The sequence below is a fragment of the Lissotriton helveticus genome, chromosome 10 (assembly GCF_964261635.1).
Source record: "Lissotriton helveticus chromosome 10, aLisHel1.1, whole genome shotgun sequence".
In the NCBI taxonomy this organism is placed as follows: Eukaryota; Metazoa; Chordata; class Amphibia; order Caudata; family Salamandridae; genus Lissotriton; species Lissotriton helveticus.
Genome location: NC_136071.1, coordinates 197580394 through 197608320, shown reverse-complemented (window position 1 = coordinate 197608320; position 27927 = coordinate 197580394). Strand labels below are relative to the sequence as shown.

The 27927-nt window shown below is 43.5% G+C and overlaps 1 protein-coding gene across 1 annotated transcript in view; it reads left to right on the top strand.

Annotated features, from left to right (window-relative positions):
* The window catches only part of VPS35L (VPS35 endosomal protein sorting factor like), a 479692-nt gene extending 452054 nt beyond the window's left edge, over positions 1 to 27638 (top strand). The window contains exon 31 of the mRNA XM_078665104.1: positions 26760 to 27638. Within this exon, the coding sequence (XP_078521230.1) occupies positions 26760 to 26858 (99 nt within the window). The 3' untranslated portion in view covers positions 26859 to 27638. The remainder of the gene's footprint in view (positions 1 to 26759) is intronic.
* Positions 27639 to 27927: the final 289 nt, after the last annotated feature.

Below are 27927 nucleotides of genomic sequence, written 5' to 3'. Positions count from 1 at the left end.
GTTTCTGAACCTTCAGCGAGTGAACATCCATTTGCCACAAATTCTGATGTTTTCTTGCTTCAAACCTTGAGAAAACTGTGTTTTTTCAGGCACACTTTGACGTTTGCAGAACACTCTTGATTGGAAAAAGTAGCATGATCAGTGATAATAATACCACCCTGGATTCCACTTTGTTTCTAGCTTTCAGAAATGTCAGGGGTTGTGGAAGATCGCTGGGTGACAAGGCACACTGTAGCCACCCAACATAGATTTGTTTCTGGCATAATTTTTGGGCTATTGGAGCACGCTATCCAGGATTGCAGTTTCTCTTTCTAGCACAGTAGCCTTTTGTATTAGTAGAAATGTGATAATTCTGGATGTTTGCTGTTTACATAAATTTAAGAGTTTTTCATCACATTTTAATGAATGTTTGCGGGGCATTCTGTGTAAGAAAAAGTGGTGGGATCTATGCAATCCACATTAGCTTGGATGCCCCAGAATCTCTAGTTTGTCAGAACTGTATGGTTTCAGAGAGTTTCCTGTGTACTCACCGATCCTGGGCACCAATTACTACTGATATTGGAAAGCCAGTTGTTTTGAGCACTTCCTGTCTCATATGATAGACCCAATCACACATGGGGGAGTGCGAACTGAGTAATGTCAGTTATTTCCTATTATCTATTGATATTAACCAAATGTCTAGCTTCTTATTCAAGCTATCCAAAAAGGCTATTTTTGAAAATGATCCTCACCTCTCATGATCGATGGTGGTACAAATGAGCAATATCCCTAAATTCAGATACGGGGATAAAACGGAGCTTCCGGTCCTCGGGAATAAGGCAGTCCCCAGGCCCCTGATCAGGTGGCCCAACTGCCTAGGTACTCCGCCCACCCCGAAGGAGTCTTATAAAAAATCTTGGTTTCTGGCTTGACAAGAATTTAACAATGGTGATCCAAGCCAAGAAACTAGCTAGCACATGTTTTGGTCTGCTTAGAATGCTCTGCAAAGTTCTGGAGCATATCCTCATGCTGCTCAGAAATACAGTAGTCCACTCCCTGGTCACTTAACGTCTGGACTACGGAAATTCACTATTTTTAGAGGCACCAAAATATGTTATCAATAGACTCCAGGTGGTCCAGAACGTGGGAGCAAGGCTGCTTTGCAAGGTCCCAATACAGGAATCAGCCATAAAGCAACTTAAAACACTTCACTGCCTTCCAACAGAGACTTGCATTAAGTTCAAGACACACTGTATGACACAGAGCGTTACACAACAAGGGCCCGATAGAAATCAGAAACTTGCTGATCCCCTATGTCCCAGACAGAAGCCTCGGGTCCGGCTCCGTACGGCTGATAAGAACTACCAGAATCAGGAAAGCCAGATGGGGAGGCAGTTCATTTACTCATCTAGCTCCCAAGCTGTGGAACTCACTGCCACGGGAATCTAGACTCCCGGAAATGGGAGCAGCCTCCCGGAAATCGATCAAAACGTGGCTGTTCGGGCCCGATGGTGGAGTTCCACGCCTCCACGTAGCACCTTGGAACAGTGCCCCTAGCTCCTCCCCCCACGAGGATGATGGCGGCAGGTAGCTGGCGTTTCAACAGCTCCTGACTCATGTGAGCAACCTGGGCTGCTCGATGCGTTGATACGGCGGATTTCGGCGTCCTCGGCGCCCTTGCAGTCTATCGAAGACCATCCCGGTCTTCTGCATCTATTTCGTGAGTTTTGGAAAAAGAATCCTTTTTTGGTCCCCTGCACAGAGGACTGCGGTCAGAAGGCATTTGCCTCCGGAGGTCCCCCAGGCATTGTCTCAGCGGACAACAGCGATGCAGTAGCAGAGCAAGAGCCACTCTTCCCAAAAGCCTTGCAGTCTCAGCTACGGAGGTGTGCTTGTAGCCTGTAGCTGCAACGATTCCCCGACCAGATTAGCAGGCTGTGTTTCGAGATGCCAGCACCTTCCCAATTTGGATTTCGCTTTTATGTTGGTGGCGGCAGGTGAGCCCTGAATCATTTTGCTTAGATACGATAAGATAAGAAGAAAGGTCATAAGCGACACAGAGGGGAAGCAACGTATTTTCCGCACTGCTACACATTGTTGAACACTGAAAGTTACTGAAAGTTACTGAGATACACTGTAGTGCAGTAGGCGGAGTGACTTTTGCAACACTAAAAAACTTCGAGCTGGGTTTTCGTATTTTGGTGCCACGGACTTCAACATCCAGAATCCCCAGCTCCTTGGTGGAAAGCGGCCATCAAGCATTTTTTTTTCTTTCTTTTCCCCTCTCAAATATTGATTAAAAGTAAGGATAACAGTGTGTGTTGCTTCCCGTTTAACACGCTCCTTTCTCTGGGGGGGTGCTTCAGTGGAAGGGGAGAAACGGTAATAACTGAGGGGAAAGACTTTCGGTATTAGTACCCCTCAGTGTGCCCTTCGGCTGTTTGTTTCTCCTTCGGCAAAGAGGAAACAAAGTGTGTCACGGAGAAATAAGGGCTCTTGTATCATACCGTTACACAGCTTTATGGTACATTCGGTTCATTGGGATCTTAGGTTTTTTTTTTTTTTTTCCTGTGCCGAGTCCTCAAAAAGACTCTTGCTCTGGAATTGGATTTGCTTTGTGATAAAGCATCTCTTAACATTCATCAGTCTGGTAGCCTGCATAATCGTGGTGTAGTATGGGCAAGCATTTGACTGCTCGTAGTAAGGCTTGAGCTCGGCGACAGCAGGCTAAAGAAGCTGCGTCTAAACTGCTTGAGAAGGGGGACCCTAGGGGAGAAAATTCGTCACATTCTACGGCTAGTTCAGAAGAGTCCAAAGAATCTCCGATAGAACGTTTTGTTCAATCCAGCTCAGGAATTAATTTTGGGAAAATTGAAATTGAAATTGGGGAAATCAATATTGGAGCGGTGCCGCCTAATTGCGACTTGAGCATGGGAAATAAGGCTAAGATACCCGGGTCCTCTCAGCCCTCAAAACAATTCCCTCTGTTTGATAAGAAATCAATTGTGTCTCCACTCAATGTTCTGATTCCTCTGCCTCTGTCTCTCAATCAGCCTCCAGATATGTCGGATGGCACCATGTCTATAGATAATTCAAAGACGAATATGGCATCTGATACTATTTCTGTAAGTACGCTCTCACATGGAATAAAAAACACAGCTACAACAGATCCAACAACGGAGGTACCAGTAAGTACAGGTCGTACTTTGGTAGTACAGGATGCAAATTCTGGAACTGAGGTGGACCCTTTTAGTCCCATCCTAGATATGAACACTGAGACTGTGGGTGAAATGAAGACGTCCGTTAAAGACATGTCGAATTTAATTCTAGACGAGATAAGGGCGGTGAAGAGGTCTCAAAAAACGGAACTGGCTTCTATACATCAGAGACTGGATAAAATGGACAAAATTGAAGAACTAGTATCCACTCTTCCTGCCCGTTTATCAGAAGCTGAGGAGAGAATCTCCAATCTGGAGGATCAAATGACGGAAGTCAAGAAGGAGGCTAAATTGGATGACATTGAAAACTACAATCGAAGATCGAATCTTCGAATAGTCGGCGTTCCAGAAGGAATTGAGGGATCTGATATGCTTCTCTGGGTTACATCATTTCTTCAGCAGGGCGTGATTCCCAAATTTAAAGGTGATTTAACTATCACCAGAGCCCATCGGGTTCCGGCCCACCAACTTCGCAACTCCACCCTTCCTCGTACCATTCTGTTACATTTTGCGGATGTTAGGATTAAAGAGTAAATCCTTTCGAAAACTATTAAACAGAGGCAGTTTCCGGTAAATGCAACGCTGAAGTGTCGGATTTTTTCCGATATGTCAGCCGCTGCAGCTAGACGAAGGAAGGAGTTCGTAAATATTTTACATCTATTTAAGGCTAAGGGGGCTCAGGCCATGATAGCTCAACAGTCAAAGCTCAGAGTTTTGATTAAGGGCAAATTTTATATGCTGTCGGATGTTCAGGAAGCTCAGGAGCTGCTTAAGGAGATGGAAGATGGCTAGGCAGGCTGGGATTTTCCATCTTCCCACACTCGCTTGTCATTACCATGCTCTTCTTTTTTTTGGGGGGGGGGAGAGTTAAGGGGGCGGCTGATGGGGTGTAATAACACGACACCTCAATGTTAAGGGGTAGAGCCTTGCGGCTAGCGTGGGGGAGGAAAAGTAGAGTAGGAGGAGAGCCACAAGCCGAGGGCGGGTTCAGGGGTTGGGTTGGTAAGGGTTGGGGGGTCAAAAGAATAAAAAGTACAGAGGACAAAGAACTGGCTTTTCTTTGCGCAAGCCTAGATTGGGAGGGTTAATTTTTGTTTTATCTGATGGGAATAAAAGCTGTTGGTTTAAGTTAAATGTCTTTTAGAATTGGGTTGAAAATTGTTTCTTTTAATGTGAATGGATTAAACAACAAGAAGAAAATGCGTGCAATAGAAACATGGATTATGACTGAGAACCCCGCAGTAATATTACTACAAGAAATTCATATTCCAATCTCCAAAGTTGAAGATTTCACTATGTTTAAAGCTTGGGCTTCATACCGTGGATTTTCTCTATTTTCCGAATCTCAGAGAGGCGTTGCACTTTTTTTAAACAAAAATCTGCACGCTGAAATTATTCAAACAGAAGCAGGAGGTCAAGGCCGCTGGTGTTGGGCCACATGTAAATTAAATAATAGTCAAATAACTTTGACCTTTGTTAGTTTGTATGCCCCGTTAAATGATCATTTTTTGATTTATGAAGATTTGTTTCAGTCCTTATTAATGGTGGGAGGGGAAATTGTTATTGGAGGCGATTTTAACATTCTTATGAATCTAAAATTAGACTCCACCACCCTTATAAAAAAACAGTCTAAACCTAAATCATTTAGATCTATTATTAATAATATGAGGACACTGAATCTTTGTGATCCATGGCGGTTACAGAATCCTTTAAAAAAAGAGTTTACGTGCTGGTCGGGAAGATTTAAGTCATCTTCTCGTATTGATTTTTTTCTTGCTTCTACAAAATTAAATTTTTCATTTCGGAATATTTTACATAATGTTTTTTCCGACCATGCTATGGTAATTACTGAGTTTCTTTTGGGGGAGAGTAATAGAACTTTTAAACGATGGGTCTTTAACAAGATATATTTGTCTGATGAATCATGGGTTGCATCACTTAAATTGGAGATAGGAGAATTCACTGCACGCAATATTGGTACTGCCCCTCACGTTGTTTGGGATTCCTTGAAGGCTTTTATCCGGGGAGTTATTATAGGAAAGGATGCGATGGAATCCTCTCTTACTAGGAATAAGATAATTTACTCCAGCAAAGAATACAGGTGCTAATAGAACAAAGATATTATAATCCTTCGGGTAGTGTACAGAATCAATTAAACGCGGCCAAGTGGGAGCTTAGTGCGCATTATTTCGAAAAAAGTGAGGAAATTTTTTGTATGCAATCACAAAAAATCTATGAACATAGCAACTTTACTGGCAAATTTTTAGCTTGGCAGATCAAGGAACAAGCAGCGGCTAATATGATTCACACTTTAAAATCCCCAATTATATGCCTGAAGCCATAAGTACGACCTTGCTGGGTATCAAACCACCTAACCTTAAGGCCCTCACCCGTAACAACTGGATTGTAACGTTGCAGATGCTAATTGCGGCCAAGCAACTCATAGCCTTGTATTGGAAGAAGACTGAAGCACCTCCCATAACATCCTGGTTTGTGCGGCTGTGGCACGTCTTGGCAATGGAGCTCCTTACGGCGCGACTCCAGATGCGCCACACCCGCTTTGAGGCAGTTTGGAAGCCTCTGGTGCGCTACTTGTGCTCTATGGAGCATGCACGACACTTGCCCACCAGACTCAGGACCCTACATCTCTTTGAGGATGCTATTGTCCCTACAGATCCCACTCGGTTGCTTCCATAGGCGACTCATGTAACACCTGTGCCCCTGAGGCTGACCCTCACTGCCTGGTGCCGCCTTCCATCCACGAAACTGCCCGCCATGCATGCTAGCAGGATCCCTTCTCTATCTTTTGTTTCTGGCTTGCTTCCTCTTCGCTCTTCCCTTTTTCTTTTTCCTCTGTAGCTCCTTTCTGTTCACAAGAGCCCCTGTTGGGTCGTTCATAAGTAATGAGCCTGTTGCTCTCTCATCTCCCCCCTTGGATTCGCCATTGGGGTTCTTTCACCACTGAGCGACTTTACAAGCTTCTCCTAAAGCCACGCGGCCGGCCCTTTAGGGTTGTTGGCAAGGCGCTGTGTTAATCACCTCAATCGAGCAAACTCTGTTGCGCATTTCTCGCGGCCGGCCTCGGATAGAGGTTGTAGGCTTAACGCTGTGTTCGGTAAACAACCGTTACAACGCAACTATTACAACGGACTACTTTTACAACGCAACTTTTACAATGCAGGATCCATTACAACGGACTACCATTACAACGCATTTTTTTACATCGCAGATGCCTTTACAACGCATGCCATTACAACGTAAGTATTGGTAAGTATATAATTATATTAAAAATGTTATAGGTTTGGGTTTTTGGATAAAGGGGTATTTTTAGGGTTCAGGGCTAGGTTTGGGTTTTTGGGTAAAGGGGTATTTTTAGGGTTCAGGGCTAGGTTTGGGTTTTTGGGTACAGGGGTATTTTTAGGGTTCAGGGCTAGGTTTGGGTTTTTGGGTACAGGGGTATTTTTAGGGTTCGGGGCTAGGTTTGGGTTTTTGGGTACAGGGGTATTTTTAGGGTTCGGGGCTAGGTTTGGGTTTTTGGGTACAGGGGTATTTTTAGGGTTCAGGGCTAGGGCTGGGTTTTTGGGTACAGTGGTATTTTTAGGGTTCAGGGCTAGGTTTGGGTTTAAGGGTAAAGGGGTATTTTTAGGGTTCAGGGCTAGGTTTGGGTTTTTGGGTAAAGGGGTATTTTTAGGGTTCAGGGCTAGGTTTGGGTTTTTGGGTACAGGGGTATATTTAGGGTTCAGGGCTAGGTTTGGGTTTTTGGGTAAAGGGGTATTTTTAGGGTTCAGGGCTAGGTTTGGGTTTTTGGGTACAGGGGTATTTTTAGGGTTCAGGGCTAGGTTTGGGTTTTTTGGTACAGGGGTATTTTTAGGGTTCAGGGCTAGGTTTGGGTTTTGGGGTACAGGGGTACAGGGTAAAAATGAAGTAAAATAAATTAAAATTAAAATAAATTATATTAATTTTAATTAATTACATTTTTTTAAATATTATATACTTACCAATACTTACGTTGTAATGGCATGCGTTGTAAAGGCATCTGCGATGTAAAAACATGTGTTGTAATGGTAGTTCGTTGTAATGGATCCTGCGTTGTAAAAATTGCGTTGTAAAGGTAGGCGTTGTAAAAGTATGCGTGGTAACGTCATACACCCCTGTGTTCTGGTGCCCCTTCTGGGGGTGTTGTTTCAAAATAAAACAGACTTGTAACAAAAATCCCCAATTACCCTTACGGAAACTTCAGACCCTGGTGAGATAGGGTCAATAATGCTCTCTCATTATGAAAATATTTACAGCACACTTCATAATACAGATCAACAAAGGTTAAATACTTTTTAGATAAATATCCTCTTCCATCTCTTTCCCAAGTAGACCAACAGATAATGGCAACCCCATTTTCCAGGGAAGAAGTGGAACTGGTATCAAAAAGTCTTACCCATGGGAAGGCTTGTGGTCCTGATGGACTGCCTGCCAAGTTTATTTTTGCTTTTTTTAGCTCCTTTTCAGAACTTTTTCTTTTACTAATAAACTCTATGATGGAGGGAGGTCCAATCCCAGCTTCCTTTCAAGATGGAACGGTGGTCAGTTTTCTTAAGAGGGGGAAGGAATCTAAGGACACTAATTCTTATAGGCCAATTACACTGTTGAATTCTGACTATAAAATTGTTACAAAATTACTTTCAATCCGTTTTAATAGTGTTTCCGCAGAATTAATTCATCCTGATCAGAATGGATTTATTGCAGGTCGACAACTTTTCACCAATACACATTATTTGATTGAAGCCTTAGATTATTTTGAAACTCGAGAGATTCCTGCTTTAGTTTTACTTTTGGATGCAGAAAAAGCTTTTGATTTAGTGGTTTGGGAGACACTTTTTTTTTATTTTACAATGTTTTGGGATTCCATCACAAATTATTAATTTAATTCAGAATTTATATAGGGGCGCAAAAGCTAATATTATTATTAATGCAGTCACTGTGGGTACGACTGCATTTCAGCGAGGCGCAAGGCTGCCCATTGTCACCTATCCTTTTTGCTTTCTTTATTGAGCCGTTAGCTGCTGCAATTTGGAACTGCGTTTATATTTCTCCTCCCATAACAGCTATGGCCAAGATTAAATTATACGCGGACGATATAATGTTACTGATTAAAGCTGAAATGGATTCCCAAACACAGGCTCTTTTAATATTTGAGGAATTTGAGGCTCTCGGGGGATATCGAATTAATAAAAAGAAAACAGAGATTCTAGTTTGTGGTTGTATAGATCCCGAACTTCACCCTGACATACAAAGTTGTATTAATAATAGACCGAAGAGATATTTGGGGGTCTTTTTTTCCGCTTCAGTAAGAGATCTGTATTCACTGAATTTTGCTCCCCTTATTCAAAAGGTCCAGAACATGTTTGCAAGCTGGAATGTACTACCCCTATCTATCCTGGGAAGGGTGACTTTAATTAAAATGTCAGTGCTTCCCTTATTTAATTTTCTGTTTTCTACGATTGCTTGTTCTTTGCCTGGCTAATGTTTTTAAAAGTTGAGTTTTTATTTTCAGCCTTTGTCTGGGCAAAAAAGACCCCCCGAATTGCAATCAATACTCTGTATGAAGAGACGGACCAAGGTGGTCTTGCTTTACCAAATCTCAAAGATTACTATAACGCATATTTTGTACAGTATCTCTCAAGATTTAAACAACCAGTCAATGGCCAGATATTATTTATAAATTCTTTTTTTGATCTTATTTGTCAAGAGATTAAAATTCCCTCCCCGTTACAGGTGCTCAAATCACCCAAATTTGTGCGGTATAAGGTCCTAATTTTTTTTTGTTTTTTAACGTGGCGCCATGCTTAAAAGATATCCACTCTCTCTCTTGAATTTATCAACTTCACTAAGTAGCACTTTTTCATTCATAGGTCTCAAAATTGGGTCTGAAACTGTTGCTAACTGGGGTAGAGCAGGGTTTGCAAAGTTGTTAAATTTTGTGAAAAATGGATCATGGATTACTCTGAATGAGATGGCAAGTTTAATCCAGGGGAATTTTCTTTTGTTGGGATCGTATAAATTGATTCATAAATCCCTGGCACTAATTGATCTAGTACAGATCAGTCAATCTTCTCATTTGACTAACGATCTTTTCGGGTCCTCATGCTCTAAGAACCCAGGTGAATGGAGACGCTACTTAGCGCAAAGTAGTGAAGGATACCTAAGTGCTAAAGCAATTAGGAAATGGCAGAAACACGAAAATTCTGAGCTGACTCCTAATACTTGGAAAACTATAAACAAATTTAATTTTAGTGTTTTGAGAGGCGCCAATTGGCGAAGAATGCTCTTTTTTAGTAAATGGCTCTTATATCGCACTCCAGCGGTTATTTCTAAAATGTATTCTAACACTTCATCTATTTGTTTTAGATGTAGACAACAAGGTCTCGCTAACTGGTCACATATAATGGTCCATTGTTCTAAAATTAGGATATTTTGGCAGGAAATTTTTGTTTTGCTTCAAACTTATCTAAAGATTATTGTTCCTCGCTACGTTAATTTAATATTATATGGTTTTGAGCCAGAACTTAAATTGTCTGAATCGTTAGCTAAACTTCTTTATATCGTTATTGCAGTGGCAAGATCATTGTTACTCCAATATTGGAGGTCAGAAACGTTTCCCACTATAGATGAGTGGTTTCAAAAGATTAAACGAGTCCGGAAAAGTGAATACGTATACGCACAAAGGATCGGGGGTGAATTTTTTTTCCAAAATATGGAAATCATATTTTGATTAATGGATACCTGTGTCAGTAGATAAAGACAAGTATGTCTTTCATTTTGATTTGATGTCTGTATTATTATTATTTTTTGTTCCATTACACTGGGTATGTTACAGTATTTAAGCCTTATTATTCATTATGTATTATTTGTTATGATGCAGATTGTCAAGTACTTCAATAAAAACTTTATTTAAAAAAACTTGGCTGTTCTGTCAGTATTACTAATCCACTTCTATCCCTCTCCGGCATTGGTCTCTTAGCGCTGGGAAGCCTTTGGGCAGCTATGCGCTCTACAAATCAATCAAATCAGATTCTCAAGTACATTAAAAAAAAATCACAGCAATCTTTTTTTATCTATTTTCTATTGATAGGATTTTTAATTTTTGACTGAAGCAGGGTTGGTACACAATAAAACATAATTGTAACCTCACTGCTCATTTTGGTTCTGGATATCAGTGTTTTTAGAAAAACTCAAATGCTATAGAGCTCTGTAATCTGAAGCGTGTAGCCCAGTGGTCATTGACCATTTGACTACTCTGGACCCCCACTGAATAATTACTGGAACCCAGAGAACCCCCTCCCTCGAATCCTTGCTGGAATCCAGTGACAGCCACTGAGTCATTACTGGAACCCGGGACCCTGGCATAAGCCTTTTCAATGGAAAAAAATTAAAACAGTACACAAATACAGAAACAAGAATTCATCAAACAAATACACAAATGATTAAATATTTTATTTAATTCACAAACAAATATTTTAAAAATAGGAATTTGAATGGGAAGGCTAAAGCTTTTCTAAATTCACTTAAGGCCAATCATCGTCCATACTGTATTCTGTTTGATGCACTCACACTGCTCCCAGAAACCAATCTGAGGATAGCGAGTACATTTTTAGCTTCCAACCTCAAATTCCTGTACATTTACAGAATGTTTTATAATGTTTAATCTTATATTTTCCTTCTTTATGTATGTATACATTATTAATCTGTTAATTTTCTAAGCATTTGCGGACCCCCTGAGCAGGATTCACAGGCCCCCAGGGGTCCCTGACCACAGGTTAAGAACCACTGGTCTAGCCGATGTAGCCATATGTAACTTACGAAGATCGGCCTTCAGTGCAAAAAGTATAGATAGAAACTTAATCGCCAACTTCTCTGTTCCCAAATTACGTTAACTGTTTTCTGATTTTAGTAGTTTTTTTTTTAAGAAAGCATTGAGCAGTCTACAAATGGCTTTTTGCTGTATTCAAAATTGTCTAGTTTTCAGAACTGTACAACTGTTCTTTCTTACCCTTGAGTTTCCCACCTGCTCTGCTCACAAATTGCAAGTAGGCAGGCCCCAAAAGAAATTGGAGACATTGGGCACAATGGTGGTGGGGAAATGTTTTTTCTTCCCTGTCTGTTTCTGAAAGCTGTAAATGGGCACAACAAACCTTTTGTTGATGCTGTTTTTTAAGACGAAACTACACACAATTTCTTTCCCAGCACAATTACCCAATGTTTTGGAAAAACACAAACTGTGCCAAATGTTGCTTTTTATCTAGGGCCCCAGCAGGGTAAATTGTGAAGCATGAGGTTCCTTCAAAATACCAACCAATGGGGAAGAAGTACACGTTTGGCTCTGCAACTTTTGTGGAAAAATTTTATGAAGGCTTAAGCACAAACTGTCCCAAAATGTTTGAAAAAGAGTTACTCGTCTCTGGTGGGATTTGTAAGGTGATGGGGCCCAGCAGTTAAGAGCATGGGTTACGTCCTAGAAAATGTCTCCTAATGCACTTTCAATGAGTTAACCAAAGAAGTAGTCTTGATGGACATCTTCAACAAACTTGCCAACAAGTTTTAGATCCTCAAAACACTTACGGAGTAAACCACCCTCAATGCAAAACATTGAAGCTTTAAAAAAGAAACACAAGGATTACAACACATTTTTGAGACTAAGATTAACGTGGCAAGATCTAGACCCAAAAGGACTTCAGCATTTTAACCCTTTCGCTGCGGCGGCAATTCCTCCGCAGTGCTTTGGGGTGGGGGGGGGCGCGGCGCTCCGACGCTTGTGGCGGAACCGCTCCGTCACGCCCCTCGGCTGGGCTGTGCTTGTGATGGAGCGGTTCCATCATGGCCCCGCCCGCTCAATAGAACGCGCCGCGCGGCGAGCGGGCCGTGACGGAACCGCTCCGTCACCAGCACAGCCCCCCGAGGGGCGTGACGGAGCGGTTCCGTCACAAGCATGGGAAGGGTTAAAGAAGACCACAAGACCGCTATGATATCACGAACTTCAAAAAGAAATGTGAAAAATTGTTCATTAACAAGAAAGGTAAAAAGATTGACTTTCCCATGCTACACAACCAAAAATAAGTCTCAAAGATCTTAAGCCATTCTCCCACTTGCCAGACCCTATCTCAGCAAAAATTGTTAAAGATAGAAAAGCATCTGCCACCCCTTTCCAAACTAAGGTAATCAACATCTCCCTGATACAAGGTGTAGCTCTTGAGTTCAGATAATTAGCCAGGCCATGCCTCTTCTTAAGAAATTAAATGCCACAAAGTAAACTTTCACCATGCTTTCAAACTCCCTTTAATTTATAAGGTCCTTGAAAGGTGTGTTGAGAAGCAGTTAAAAAACTTCATTAAAAGCCAGCTTCTGCGGATGGGCTCCAGTCAAGTTTTAGACCCAGTTGCAGCACAGAGACTACAAAACTTCAAAGTTAATGGCGCACTGCAGTTTTTGAACCACGCCATCTTCTCTTTACCCTGTCCACTGCGTGTGGCTCTCTCATTCATGGCTCACTGCTAAAACCGTGGCAGAACGAATGGGGTTACTGTAATACAGTTTTAATATGGTTTTTGTGTACGTATGTTGCCACTTGAAATCTCTAAATTGATTGTACAGCGCTCTGAAATGTATTGCTGTCGAGTTAGCATAAATAAAAAAAAAAAATATATATATATATATATATATCAGCATCTTTCCAGCACTTCCTTTCGGCGAACGTGGAAATCAAAGGACCACCAGGCAGCTTGCAATGACAGGTCAATTTTATTGCTCCTTAATCTCACTCCTCACATTGACGTGTTTTGGGCATCCAGTGCCCCTGATCACAATGATATATATATATATAACTGAGATATTATTAAAAACAAAGAGAGCAGCACACTTAGAAGTGAAAGTGACTTGAAAAGACTGAAATGTCAGAGTTGGGAAGTTCCAAAACATTGAGCCCAAATGCATAACAAATGTCTCTGCTGTATGAACACGGTGCATGATCGTCGCATGTACAGGTGGGTTTAGCTGCTGTATCCTTAAATGCAAAAACAACAGGTGATGGACAGAATGCAGAACAATGTCATACATTCACCCCATTACAGAGATCTGGGCCAAAATCCATCGTTTTTTTTCTCACCATGCCTTTCCAGTTTGAACCCAGCCATATGCAAATCAGTCTTGACCCTGTGCCCCATGAGAACAGTCCAGCCCGAACTGCCAAGCCAGGTCCTCCCTGGACTGGAAACAAGCATCCAAGGAGCGGTTTCGGGCTTTCAGCCCTCATCAGCCTGGATAGCTTAATTCCAGTGGCATGGAGAGCACGGGACTCACGTCTGAGCATACCCGTCCCACTCGGGGTGACAAAAGCAAAAACAACAGGTGATGGACAGAATGCAGAACAATGTCATACATTCACCCCAGTACAGAGATCTGGGCCTAAATCCATCTTTTTTTTGCTCACCATGCCTTTCCAGTTTGAACCCAGCCATGACCCTGTGCCCCATGAGAACAGTCCAGCCCGAACTGCCAAGCCAGGTCCTCCCTGGACTGGAAGCAAGCATCCAAGGACCGGTTTCGGGCTTTCAGCCCTCATCAGCCTGGATAGCTTGATTCCAGTGGCATGGAGAGCATGGGACTCACGTCTGAGCATACCCATCCCACTCGGGGTGACAAAAGCAAAAACAGGTGATGGACAGAATGCAGGACAATGTCTTACATTCACCCCTGTACAGAGATCTGGGCCTAAATCCATCGTTTTTTTGCTCACCATGCCTTTCCAGTTTGAACCCAGCCATATACAAATCAGTCTTGACCCTGTGCCCCATGAGAACAGTCCAGCCCGAACTGCCAAGCCAGGTCCTCCCTGGACTAGAAACAAGCATCCAAGGACTGGTTTCGGGCGTTCAGCCCTCATCAGCCTGGATAGCTTGATTCCAGTGGCATGGAGAACACGGGACTCACGTCTGAGCATACCCGTCCCACTCGGGGTGACAAAAGCAAAAACAACAGGTGATGGACAGAATGCAGAACAATGTCATACATTCACCCCAGTACAGAGATCTGGGCCTAAATCCATTGTTTTTTTGCTCACCATGCCTTTCCAGTTTGAACCCAGCCATATGCAAATCAGTCTTGACCCTGTGCCCCATGAGAACAGTCCAGCCCGAACTGCCAAGCCAGGTCCTCCCTGGACTGGAAACAAGCATCCAAGGAGCGGTTTCGGGCTTTCAGCCCTCATCAGCCTGGATAGCTTGATTCCAGTGGCATGGAGAGCACGGGACTCACGTCTGAGCATACCCGTCCCACTCGGGGTGACAAAAGCAAAAACAACAGGTGATGGACAGAATGCAGAACAATGTCATACATTCACCCCAGTACAGAGATCTGGGCCTAAATCCATCGTTTTTTTCTGCTCACCATGCCTTTCCAGTTTGAACCCAGCCATATGCAAATCAGTCTTGACCCTGTGCCCCATGAGAACAGTCCAGCCTGAACTGCCAAGCCAGGTCCTCCCTGGACTGGAAACAAGCATCCAAGGACCGATTTCGGGCTTTCAGCCCTCATCAGCCTGGATAGCTTGATTCCAGTCAAGCTATCCAGGCTGATGAAGGCTGATAGCCAGAAACCGGTCCTTGGATGCTTGATTCCGGTCTGGGAAAGACATGGCTTGGTAGTTCGGACTGGACTGTTCCCATGAGGCACAGGGTCAGAGCTGATTTGCATATAGCCAGTGTCTAACCCATGGTGGTGTGGAGTGCAAAAAAACGATGGATTTAGGCCCAGATCCTTGTACTGGGGTGAATGTATGACATTGTTCTACATTCTGTCCATCAACTGTGTTTTTTGCAATTTTCACCCCGAGTGGGCTGGGTATGCTCAGACGTGAGTCCCAGGCTCTCCACACCACTGGAGTCAAGCTATCCAGGCTGATGAAGGCTGATAGCCAGAAACCGGTCCTTGGATGCTTGATTCCGGTCTGGGAAAGACATGGCTTGGTAGTTCGGACTGGACTGTTCCGATGAGGCACAGGGTCAGAGCTGATTTGCATATAGCCAGTGTCTAACCCAGGGTGGTGTGGAGTGCAAAAAAACGATGGATTTAGGCCCAGATCCTTGTACTGGGGTGAATGTATGACATTGTTCTACATTCTGTCCATCAGCTGTGTTTTTTGCAATTTTCACCCCGAGTGGGCTGGGTATGCTCAGACGTGAGTCCCAGGCTCTCCACACCACTGGAGTCAAGCTATCCAGGCTGATGAAGGCTGGCGGTCCTTGGATGCTTGATTCCGGTCTGGGAAAGACATGGCTTGGTAGTTCGGACTGGACTGTTCCCATGAGGCACAGGGTCAGAGCTGATTTGCATATAGCCAGTGTCTAACCCAGGGTGGTGTGGAGTGCAAAAAAACGATGGATTTAGGCCCAGATCCTTGTACTGGGGTGAATGTATGACATTGTTCTACATTCTGTCCATCAACTGTGTTTTTTGCAATTTTCACCCCGAGTGGGCTGGGTATGCTCAGACGTGAGTCCCAGGCTCTCCACACCACTGGAGTCAAGCTATCCAGGCTGATGAAGGCTGATAGCCAGAAACCGGTCCTTGGATGCTTGATTCCGGTCTGGAAAAGACATGGCTTGGTAGTTCGGACTGGACTGTTCCCATGAGGCATAGGGTCAGAGCTGATTTGCATATAGCCAGTGTCTAACCTAGGGTGGTGTGGAGTGCAAACAAACGATGGATTTAGGCCCAGATCCTTGTACTGGGGTGAATGTATGACATTGTTCTACATTCTGTCCATCAACTGTGTTTTTTTCAGTATCTTTAAATGCAACACAATGCACACTAGGTCCGAAGGTTTCATGTTGTCTTTATCTTGGAACCTAGCTTTGTCAGTTGCTGGATTGGTGCCTGGCCTACAGGAGCAGCTCAGTGTTTCACCTTAGTAAACTGCTCCATTGAATTCTACAGTCTCTGGAGCTTGTTGTCCTTCAACATTAACCCCATCTTCATATATATTAAATTGGTTGTTCTTGTTGCAGGCAACGTACCAGAACATCTCTTGCACAGTGAAGAGTTACAAATTTGAATGAGAACCCCATTGATGACCCATAACCCGTTCCTTTTCCTTTGCTTCAGGTGATCTGAAATCTCTTGAAAACATATTTTGTCCCTTGTGAGTGTTGTTTTTTCCCTTGCTTTAGACCCCTCCTTGACTTGAGGCACCCCACACCTTTGCATCTGCAGTTGGTGTCTGTGAGACGTTTGCCTGGTATATGCTGTCCACTAATTAAAGTGAGCACCTTGCAGCAGTCCAAACAACCTTTATGGTGATTTAAGAGGTCAAAGATAACCTTAGAAAGCTATCCAAGTATTAGCTGTGGAGAGTAGCCTTCAGGCTTAGTCTTGAAGGAATGTTAAGCAACTTGTAACAGAATGCAACCTTAAGTATTGGTTAAATGAAAGGAGAACCACACAGTAGTTACAAAAATATGTATTTATTAATATAACACTATCTAGTACGACACATTATCTCCTACATGGAGATAATCACAAAGCACACAATACTTAAGCACAGAAATTACAGTAAATAGCAGTAAAAAACTGTGGGCCCCAGGGGGAGCAAACAATATACTAAAATAACCACAACTCAAGTCAAGACATTGTCGAGAGGTTGAAGAATCAATGGGACCCCAAGGAACCACCCAAGATGAGTAAGTAGATACCCCACGGAGGACGGGGTGCAGTGTGGGATCACGACTGCGGGCTCTGTACATTTCTATTTGTTGTTGGAGTTTAAGGATCCTTCCCAGTGGACTTCGAGGAAACCCTGTGGAAGTTAGGAGGTCGGAGAGCCCCACCACCTGTGGATACAGAGGTACCCAAGTTACCTACCCCAGGGAAGCCGGGTGCATAGGTCTGCTGTGGCGTCGGAACCCGCTGTCTAACCCAATAAAAGGATTTAGAAGAAGAGCCGCTGCTGGAAGGAAGAAAAGTGGCAGTTTGAACCCAAAGGTGGATTCTTGTTGAAGAGTACCTGAAAGTAGAGAGGACAGAGTCTGGGTCACTCAGGAGTGACTAGGGGCTCAGTAGATGAATGCCCACCGATCTTAGGTGCTTCAGGTGCATTAATGGAGTCTTGACTCTGCAGCTACGGGGACCAGGAGATGTCGAGGATGACCAGGAGCCAGATACAAGCTGTCCCAAGAAGGATGTAGAGTACTGAGGGTTCGTGTCCAGCAGGAGCACTAACAAGCCTTGGCAACGGCAACACACGCACATGGTCAAGGATGGATACGGTTCGGACCAGCAAGGTTCAGGCGACTTACCATAGCAAGGGGAGTCAGGGCAGGCCTGGAGCAACCAGGGGAGCCCAAGAAAAGGGAAGTTGATCCTCAAGTGGACCCACAGGCTGGAAGCACAGGAGTCACCAGGGGACCTCGAGCGATTTCACCAAACAGCAACACACGGAGCACTCGGTGTGAGGAGGCCAGAGTTCTTGGTACGAAATAGTGCCAGAGGTCGGGGCTCCTTGGAGCCCAATGCACTTGTTCGGGAAATGCCAACAAGCATATGCACTTGCAAATGTACTTGGTGCACACGGGTTTGGGTATTGCAGCCCCCATGAGGGATTCTGACCTCAAACTTGATGAGAAGGCAGCTCAGACCTCGAGGGATGTAGAAACCCACCCCCTGTGTTTCTGAAGCCTACGGAGTCCGTAGAAGCTCAGGATCAGCAGACCAGACAGCAGTGTTGTGGTGCTTGCGAATGCACTGGAGTGACTTCTTCACTCCAAGGGAGATATCTTCGATTGTCCTTGATGCTCCACAGGTCCTGTATGGTGCATGGGCACAGACAATACTTCAGACTGAGAGGGATATGAAGTCAGGCCAAAACGAAGTCCAGCAAAGTCCAGAGTATCCAGACGGTCGAAGTTCAGTGGTTTCTGGTTCAGAATCTTGTCCACGTCAAATCTAGGGTTCTACAGCCAGGTTAGCCCTTTTGTACTCACGGTAGAGGGTTGGACAGATTCAGGGGAGGGTCTGGACAGTGGGGAGGCTACACCCAAGTCCTTTGTCCAGTGGCGCTCCATAGCAGGAGCTAACGGCTCCCAGGACTGCTTTGAACTGGGCTATGCACAGGGACACCAAATGTGCCCCTCATGCAGACTTTCGGTCACTATCAAGCGCACCCACCCAGCCCTAATACACTAAATCCTGTCTGGGAGGTAGTCACACCTCCCTGTGACAGGATGCCTATTGTTCTGCCTTCCCTGCTTGAGCTTGGCTCAGCAGCAGGAGGGCAGAAATATGTCTCTGGTCGTCAGCAACCATTTTGTGCTGCCCGGGACAAGAAGGCTGGTACTGGGAACTCCAGGGACCCACCGAAGCTCGCTTCTGAGGCGTGAAATCATACCTCCCACACCGGTTAACGGTTAACGGTGTGTGGATAGGATTCCAAAATGTTTGACACCAAACACGATAGAGTTTGTTTCAGCCGTTTTAGAGTTGGTCATCATGCCGTAGCATAATGCCACTCTATACGTCTTAAATGGCTGCTTCACTGACACCCCGGGAGAATGGACTCTGTAGGGGTGTCCTGCCCATGCAGTGGCACCTTCTCACTTGGAACGAAGCACTCTGCCCTTAGGATTGTAAAGGTCTGCTAGAGGGATGACTTATAGGTTTTAAGTGCATTGACCCTTAGATATAGTAAACCTATATCTTAAGTAAGTGGTGCATGCACCAACTTGCACAGGCTGCAATGGCAGGCCTGTAGTTTCCATTTTGCATGGCCTCTCATGGGTGGCATAATACATGCTTCAGTCCAAGAGTCTTCTGGGGTACCCATGCCCTGGGTACATTGTTACCGTATACTAGGGATTGGCAAGGGTACCCAAGTATCCAATCTGAAGTGTACCAAAGTACATAGCATAACCAATTTAGGGAGAAAGCAGATAGATGGGGTTCCTGATTAGCAGGATCCCCGACAGACTAGTCAAAAACCAACACACCACCAGGCAAAAAGGGGGGTGGGGTAGCCATGCAGAAGTATCCTATCTACAGTGACTGATTTGAATAGACGATGATTGTACCAAAGCCAGTTATTTTAAGTCCAATTCACAGTTTGTGTTTGATAAGCTAACAATAGTACAAGTGAGAAAATGTGCACCAGTGTTACCATGAGATGCTGGTGGATCTATTGGTATCTGTCTTGCTTCTAGGTAAATAAGCTGAGTGAATGTTCCTGGAAATCACATTCTTCAAGGATATAGGGCCTGATTTAGAGAAGATTTTATAACATACTATCCTCTGAAGGGAAAGGCAATCTCATTTTATTCATTAGCGAATTTTCCAATAGGATATTCTCTGCTGGAGGAATTACCATAGCTAAACTACTAAACAACATAACCAATTGCCAATACTGATGTACAGTTCAAATCTTCAAAAATCAGTGCATTGAGATGAAACAATGTCACTACATACCTCTTTTTCTGTATGAATTAAATCTCACTTTATTACCTTCAAATTTACAAAAATAAATCCAGACACATTCAAAAACCTTTAAAACTATTGGACAACAGCCAAAAAATGTTGTATCCACATTATTTTGGAAAAAATGTCCTCCCTCTAACTCAAAACTCCTCACTCATCCCCTTCACTCAAACCTATTCTTACAGCCAATCTACTCATCCACTCATTCTGTTCATCATACAAACCAGCACACCCACCCACGTCCCGCCCTACCTTGTGTGATTTCAATTTGAACAACTGCAAACAAATTTCAATTCGAAATATTCCTACGGCCAAACAGAAACAATATGTTCGAGGCATATGAGCTGCAGATACTACACTTTTGCATTAGATCGCCACCTGGTGTTGGGCTCGGATGATTGCATGTTGTTGTCGTCTTGGAAGAAGTCTTTTGTAGTCACGAGATAGGTGACTCCTCCCTTGGACGATAGTGCGCATGGGCATTGACTCCATCCTTAGATTGATTTTTTTCCCCCACTGAGTTCGGATAAACTTTTTCCGCTCCGCCTCGAAATCTACTTTTCAAGTACTTTGAAGCGCAAAAAATCATTAAAACTTTACTTTACTAACTTCGATATCGGCTGACATCGTTTCGACTCCAGCTCGATTCCGGTCGTCGACGCGGGCCATTGGGCCTATCCACGCCGTGAGGCCTACACCTCATGGAACGGACGCCATCTAAGAAATGCCCTGAGTGTGAAGCAAAGTGTCCTCACAGTGACCACCACGAGGTCTGCAACCTGTGCTTATCGCCAGAACACGACGTATCCAGCTGTACAGCCTGCGCGTCCTTTCGATCCAAGAAAACCATCCGAGATCGGAGGGCCCGTCGACGCGACATGCAGAGATCAGCTTGGAAACCGGTAGACATCTTCGACGAGGAGGTTCCACTCGTTCCCAAAGAAGATTCCAATGATCTACAAATTGTATCAGAGGCAGACGACTCAGATGACTCCATACCATCGGGTCAGCGTGTGAGTACTACTGCCCCTGCACCACACACAGCACCCAGATCGAAGGCAAAGGTCAACACTCCACCTCCGGTGCCCTGTCGCGACCGAAAAACCACTTCCAATGCCCCGCCATCGAGGCCGGCTCCGAAGAAAGCAGTTAAACCTTCCGGTAGCTCTTTACCGAGCAAGCCGCACGTGCCGATCCCACCAGCTCCCTCGGCACCGAAACCGAAAGAAATCTCGGCTCCAAGACCGTCGACTTCGAAAGACAAAGGTGCGAAGCCAGCGTCCGATACCTCGAAGCCGACGAGACCAGATTCCACTCCGAAGACATCGTCTTCAGTACCGAAAACGACAAGACCTGATTCCGATGCGCCCAAGCCCTCGAAAGAGCCTACGACACTGAAAACAACACCTTCGGTGCCGAAAACAACGCCAAACAACAATGTAACACCTCCTAAGGCTAAAGACAAGCAGCAACCTCGTCCGGAACCGAAAAAATCGGCACCGACAAAGGTTCCACCAGGAGAAGAACTTTTCCTACCAGATCCTCTGCCAAAGAAGATCTACATTGACCCAAAAACAGGTGCTGTATCCACTATACCACACAAGAGGAAGGCAGATACAACACCCACACCTGTAGTACCTGTCAAGAAGAAGGACTTTGCCACATCTCCTATGCACCCTTCTTCTCCTATGCACCCTTCTTCTCCTATACTTCTTTCTCCTTCATCCCCTTTTCCTCTTAACATTTCACCACAGATTTCTCCTCCACATTCTCCTACTCTGTCTTCACACTCACCTCAAAACGACGATGAGTATAGCCTAGGGAGAGGGATAGACCCAGATGAGCCTTTCCCATACCCTTAGATGATCCAGACTGGGAGTACCCAAACCCAAGGGATGTACCTGATATTCCTGACCCACAGTCATACCCATCAAAACCTTCTCCCCCGGGAGATAACATTGGTTTTGGACACCTATTGGACAGAGCAGCCATTTACCATGGGGTCACTGTGCACTCTGATGAGGCAGAGGAGGATTTTCTATTAGACACATTTGAACAATCGCAAAGGTCTGTTCAAATTCTTCCTATGATTAAGGGGGTCATCAAACATGCTCCAGAGGTATTTAAAGACCCCGTACCTACCATGATCCTAAACCCTAGAATTGAGAAAAAATATAGGCCTGCACCTGACGATCCAGCCTACATTAAAGGACAACCACCATTAGATTCACTAGTTGTATCAAATGCTAGAAAAGGGGCAAACTCACAAACGTCAGGTGAAGCACCCCCACCTGACAAAGAATCTAAAGTCATAGATGCCTCAGGCAAAAGAATAGCTGCGCAAGCTACTAACATATGGCGTATAGCTAACACACAAGCCCTCCTTTCAAGATATGACAGGGCTCATTATGATCAGTTAGAGAAACTATTAGAACATCTACCTGACCAATATAAAACGCAGGCAACCAACCTTATACAAGAAGGCAATCTAATTTCCAATGCCTCAATCAAGTGTGCACTTGATGTGGCAGACACTGCGTCTAGAGCTGTGAACACTAGTGTCCTACTTAGAAGACATGCGTGGCTACGCATTTCAGCATTTAAACAGGAAGTGCAAACTACCATTTTAAATCAACCATTTAATCAAAATCAATTGTTTGGACCAGAGGTAGACACAGCACTTGAAAAGATGAAGAAGGATACAGAGACTGCCAAATCTATGGGAGCTTTACAGTCCACACAAGCTAGAAGTTCCTTTTGTCGCTCCTTCTTCAAAGGAGGCTCCAAACAGACTGGAGCAGACAACACAACATCCTTCAAATCTAACACACAAACATTCTCTAACAAAGGTTATTTTAGAGGAAGATATAGAGGACACAATAACAAAGGAAGAGGTCAGGGTAACAACAATAATCAAACCTCTTCCACCACAAAACAGTGACTTCCCTCTGCTTCCCCGACAGCATTCCACTCCTGTGGGGGGCAGATTAACACAGTTCCTACCTGTCTGGAATTCCATTACAACAGACAAGTGGGTAAGTCAACTTATCCAATATGGCTACTGCCTCGAACTTATAGCAACCCCTCCATACATACTACCCAAGCTGTGTCCAATGTCTGCAGAACATCTTACTCTGCTCAAACAAGAAGTCCTGTCACTTCTTCAAAAGGACGCAATTGAAATAGTTCCTTTACAGCACCAAGGAACAGGGGTTTACTCGCTGTATTTTCTAATTCCCAAGAAGGACGGGACACTAAGACCAATTCTCGACCTCAGGCCCCTCAGTCATTACATACAATCAGATCATTTTCATATGATCACTTTACAACAAGTGCTTCCACTGCTGCAACAAGGCGATTTCCTTACAACACTAGATTTAAAGGACGCCTACTTCCACATTCCGATACATCCTGCTCACAGGAAGTATCTAAGGTTTGTACTAGAAGGACAACAACATCAATTCAAAGTCCTTCCATTCGGAGTTACAACAGCACCAAGAGTATTCACAAAGTGCCTAGCAGTAGTAGCAGCACATCTCAGGAGACAACAAATACATGTCTTCCCTTATCTAGACGATTGGCTCATAAAAGCCAAATCATTCAATCAGTGGGGTTTACAATAAACTACCCCAAGTCGCACCTGCAACCCTCTGATACACATCAGTATCTAGGGGCTACAATAAACACGTCCACAGCTCTAGCGTATCCCAGTCCAGCAAGAATACACAGCATTCAGGCCTTAGTCACAAGCTTCCAACATCAACACTCTCTCCAAGCCAGAGTGTTCATGAGACTAATAGGCATGATGGCATCTTCATAGTACCATATGCAAGACTGCAGATGCGTCCGTTACAGGAATGTCTAGCACAACAGTGGAACCAGGCTCAAGGGCAACTAACAGACCTGGTGTTGGTAGACAGCCACACACATCGCTCTCTCCAGTGGTGGAACACGAAAAACTTGACAAAGGGACGGCCGTTCCTCGAACCTGTTCCACAAATAGTGCTCACAGCAGACGTATCTTTCACAGGATGGGGAGCCCATCTCCTACATCATACAACTTAAGGACAATGGAACATTCAACATAAATTGTTCCATATCAACCATCTAGAGCTGCTAGCAATATTTTTAGCACTCAAAACATTACAAGTACAAAACAAAGCTGTATTAATCCGGACGGACAACATGGCAGCTATGTATTATATACAAACACAGGGGGGGGGACACTCTCTACAACTGTCCCAGCTTGCACAGAACATTTGGAGATGGGCCATTCCACAAAATATATATCTGCTAGCAGAGCACCTTCCAGGAGTTCACAATCAGATAGCAGATCTGTTGAGTCGGCAGACGCAACAAATTCACGAATGGGAACTACATCCGCAAGTTCTTCAATCATTTTTTCACAAGTGGGGTCATCCAGACATAGATCTGTTCGCCACACACGAAAACGCAAAATGCCCAACCTTCGCCGCCAGGTTTCCACACCCGCTGTCCAAGGGCAATGCGATATGGATGAATTGGTCGGACAGATTTGCGTACGCTTTTCCGCCACTACCACTAATACCATTGGTAGTACGCAAGCTCAGACAACAGTCCCTAAAATTGATTTTGGTTGCTCCCACATGGGCACGCCAACCGTGGTTCACCACACTGCTAGAACTCTCTCTAGTTCCACACCAAAAATTACAACTGACACCTTCCCTGCTAACACAGAACCATGGAGACATCAGACATCCAGATCCAAATCAACTGAATCTGGCAATCTGGCTCCTGAAGTCTTAGAGTTTGGTTATCTTAACCTACCACCAGACTGTATGAACATCATTAAAGAAGCCAGGAGACCTACTACCAGAGCTTGTTATGCTGCTAAATAGAAAAGATTTGCCATTTATTGCAACAATAACCAAATTGATCCCCTGGATGCTTCTATCCAAAATATAATTTGCCACCTTTTACATTTACAAATATGTAACTTGGCATATTCATCCATATGCCTGCACCTTGCAGCAACTGCAGCATATTTACGAAACAGACGACCTCTGTCTCTTTTTAGAGTACCTGCGATTAAAGCATTTATGGAAGGATTCAAAAGAATCATTCCACCCAGGTTACCACCTTCTCCAGTATGGAACCTAAACGTTGTACTTACAAGACTCATGGGTCCCCATTTTGAACCTTTACACAAATGTGAACTGCAATTCCTCACATGGAAAACAGCTTTCCTTGTTGCTATTACCTCTCTTAGAAGAGTAAGTGAGATACAAGCTTTCACAATACAAGAACCATTTTTACAACTACATCGTAACAAGGTGGTTCTAAGAACTAATCATAAATTCCTTCCAAAAGTCATTAGTCCTTTTCATTTAAACCAATCTGTAGAGTTACCTGTGTTTTTCTAAAACCCTGACTCTGTAGCAGAAAGAGCTCTTCACACACTAGATGTTAAAAGAGCTCTTCTCTACTATATAGACAGGACTAAATCTTTTCGAAAGACAAAACAACTGTTTGTATCTTTCTCTCCACCACATAAAGGCAACCCCATCTCTAAGGGTATTATTGCAAGGTGGATTGTAAAATGTATACAAATATGCTATCAAAAAGCAAAACGTACATTAACAGTTCCTCCTAGAGTGCATTCTACACGCAAGCTAGGAGCCTCTATGGCTTTCTTAGGGAACATCCCTCTAGAAGACATATGCAAGGCAGCAACATGGTCTACAACACACACCTTCACTAAACACTACTGTGTTGATGTGCAAGCCAAGCAGCAAGCTGCAGTAGACCAAGCTGTCCTTAAAACTCTTTCAAACTACTGCAACAGATAAGGGTGACCACCGCTAGGGGAGACACTGCTGCACAATCGATGCAAAAGTGTAGTATCTGCAGGTCATATGCCTCGAACGGAAAATGCTACTTACCAGTATGCATCTGTTCTTGGCATGTAGAGCTGCAGATCACTACACGCCCTCCCGCCTCCCCGGGACTTGTATCTGTTCCAGTTTTATCTTACTTAGATGCACACGCATGGACATCCTTTTTCTTTACTTCTACTAACTCCATCATTTCCCATCATGGCGAAAAACAATCTAAGGATGGAGTCGATGCCCATGTGCACTATCGTCCAAGGGAGGAGTCACCTATCTCGTGACTACAAAAGACATCTTCCAAGACGACAACAACATGCAATCATCCAAGCCCAACACCAGGTGGCGATCTAATGCAAAAGTGTAGTGATCTGCAGCTCTACATGCCAAGAACAGATGCATACTGGTAAGTAGCATTTTCCTTTCTTAACTTCACAATTTTATATTTTATCCAAATACAACACTTGAATGGCCTCAAAAAAGGTCGACGCGTTTCGAACCCCACCAAATACGGGATTCTTGTCAGGACCAGAACGCTTGTTCCCTTGTGAGATCAGCCGATCTCTACTGTGCGAAAAGCCCACTCAAATGCCAGGTTCGTAGTTAATATGCTGCTCAGTCAGCGATTATTACTCCTTTGTTTGTTTAAAATTGGTTAAATGTCCAACAAAGCCACAGGCTTTTGGCTTCAAAGCCGCAGATGCCTCTTTTATTTTCTATTTCAAGCCTCGCCTCAATGGTTTCTTCAATGTGAGCGCTTAGAGACGTGATATTTCTGCAGCTTTGACCTTCAATGATTTTGTCGGTCTGTCTCATAGCTTTACTACAGCATAATAGTAGTAAGTGTAAGTGGATAATTCTCCAATGGCGTTTACACTTGTAATGATGGTTTACCGATCTGATGATATCAATTAAGATGACATTCTGATGTAATTACATTGACTGCATTGGTAAGAGGCTACTCGTCGGTGTTTAATTGCGAGAGTCCTCTGGTTTCTTCGTTAGGAAGTGAACTCCATGTATAGTTAGTTGGGTTCCTATTGCATGCCATTTGTAGTTGAAACTTTGCGAAAAAGGGATATCTGCCAACAGTTTTTCTTCTTTAGTAAATGTACTTTATTTGTTTTCCGTAAAACGTAGCAAACCCATTCTTTTTATGAGAAGTAAATGTGTTTTATTTTAATTCCAGGTGAGAACATTGGAATACATCAAGAAGCAAAGTAAACGACCTGGAATGAGTCACTTTAATGAGCTGGCCCCAAGACTCCCTCTGCAGTCTAGAACGTGATGCGTGTTTTGTGTTCTTTTTATAAACTACAGGACAACATTACGTCATGGTTCACTTTCGTTTCCCATATTCATCGAAAAATCATGTCATCTGATGAACCGAAGGCAGGGCCCGGGGGCAGAACACGAATCTTAAGAATTACCAGCATTCACTATTCATCAGTATTTACTGTCTCCGGAAACTTTCATGAAGCCAACACATTTTTATATTTCAAATGTTAACATATTTGTTTTGCTGTTCTAAATCAAAGGAATTTCACTTCAAGTTTAGCCAATTTAAGTTAAAGAAACGTAAGGCTGCTGCCTGGAATGCGATTGACTTACTACGCAATAGGACAATGAAACAGCTGCATTTTCTCGGTTAAAGTGATTCGGTTAAAATATTAATATTCACTCTTTATAATAAAAACAATGTATGTCTTATTATTACAAAGCAAACCTTTGTACCTAAATGCATTAGTGAATAGTAGACAATTAAGAGCACTTTCAATAGTCAAAATTTATGATTTTGAAATTGTAGTCCGTTAAAGAACTGATCTGCTGAAATATTTTGGGAGAATGTAAAATTCCTCGGCTGCCTTCAGTTTTTCTTATTGCCCTAAGAAACGCTTAGCTGTAAGCTAGATGCTGAATTTTTGTCATTGCACTGATTCTGCCTTAAATCACTAACGTCATTCTACCTATTCTCATAATGATAGAGATAGTGTTAATCTCAACGTTATCAGCTGTATTTCTTATGTTGTTGTTTACCTAATATTAGATACTTTTTCACAGACTTCAAGCAAGGAGTATTTATTTTATTTTACAGTGTGATTAAATACACACTAATGCACGTTGATGGGAGTGGGTGCTTCAGGTGTAATCATGTTCACTTTTTCTGATGATTTTTTTTTCTTCCCTTTAGACCTGTTTATAGTTTGAGGTGATTACCTAGATGGAGTAGTTCATTGTCATCTCTACCCCACTTACCCAAACAATGTTAAAAAAAAAATCAGTAAAGGAATGCAGAATTCCTAAATTCTGTTTATTTGCCACATGGTGCAAAATTTAAGCAAAATCTGAGTAGTACT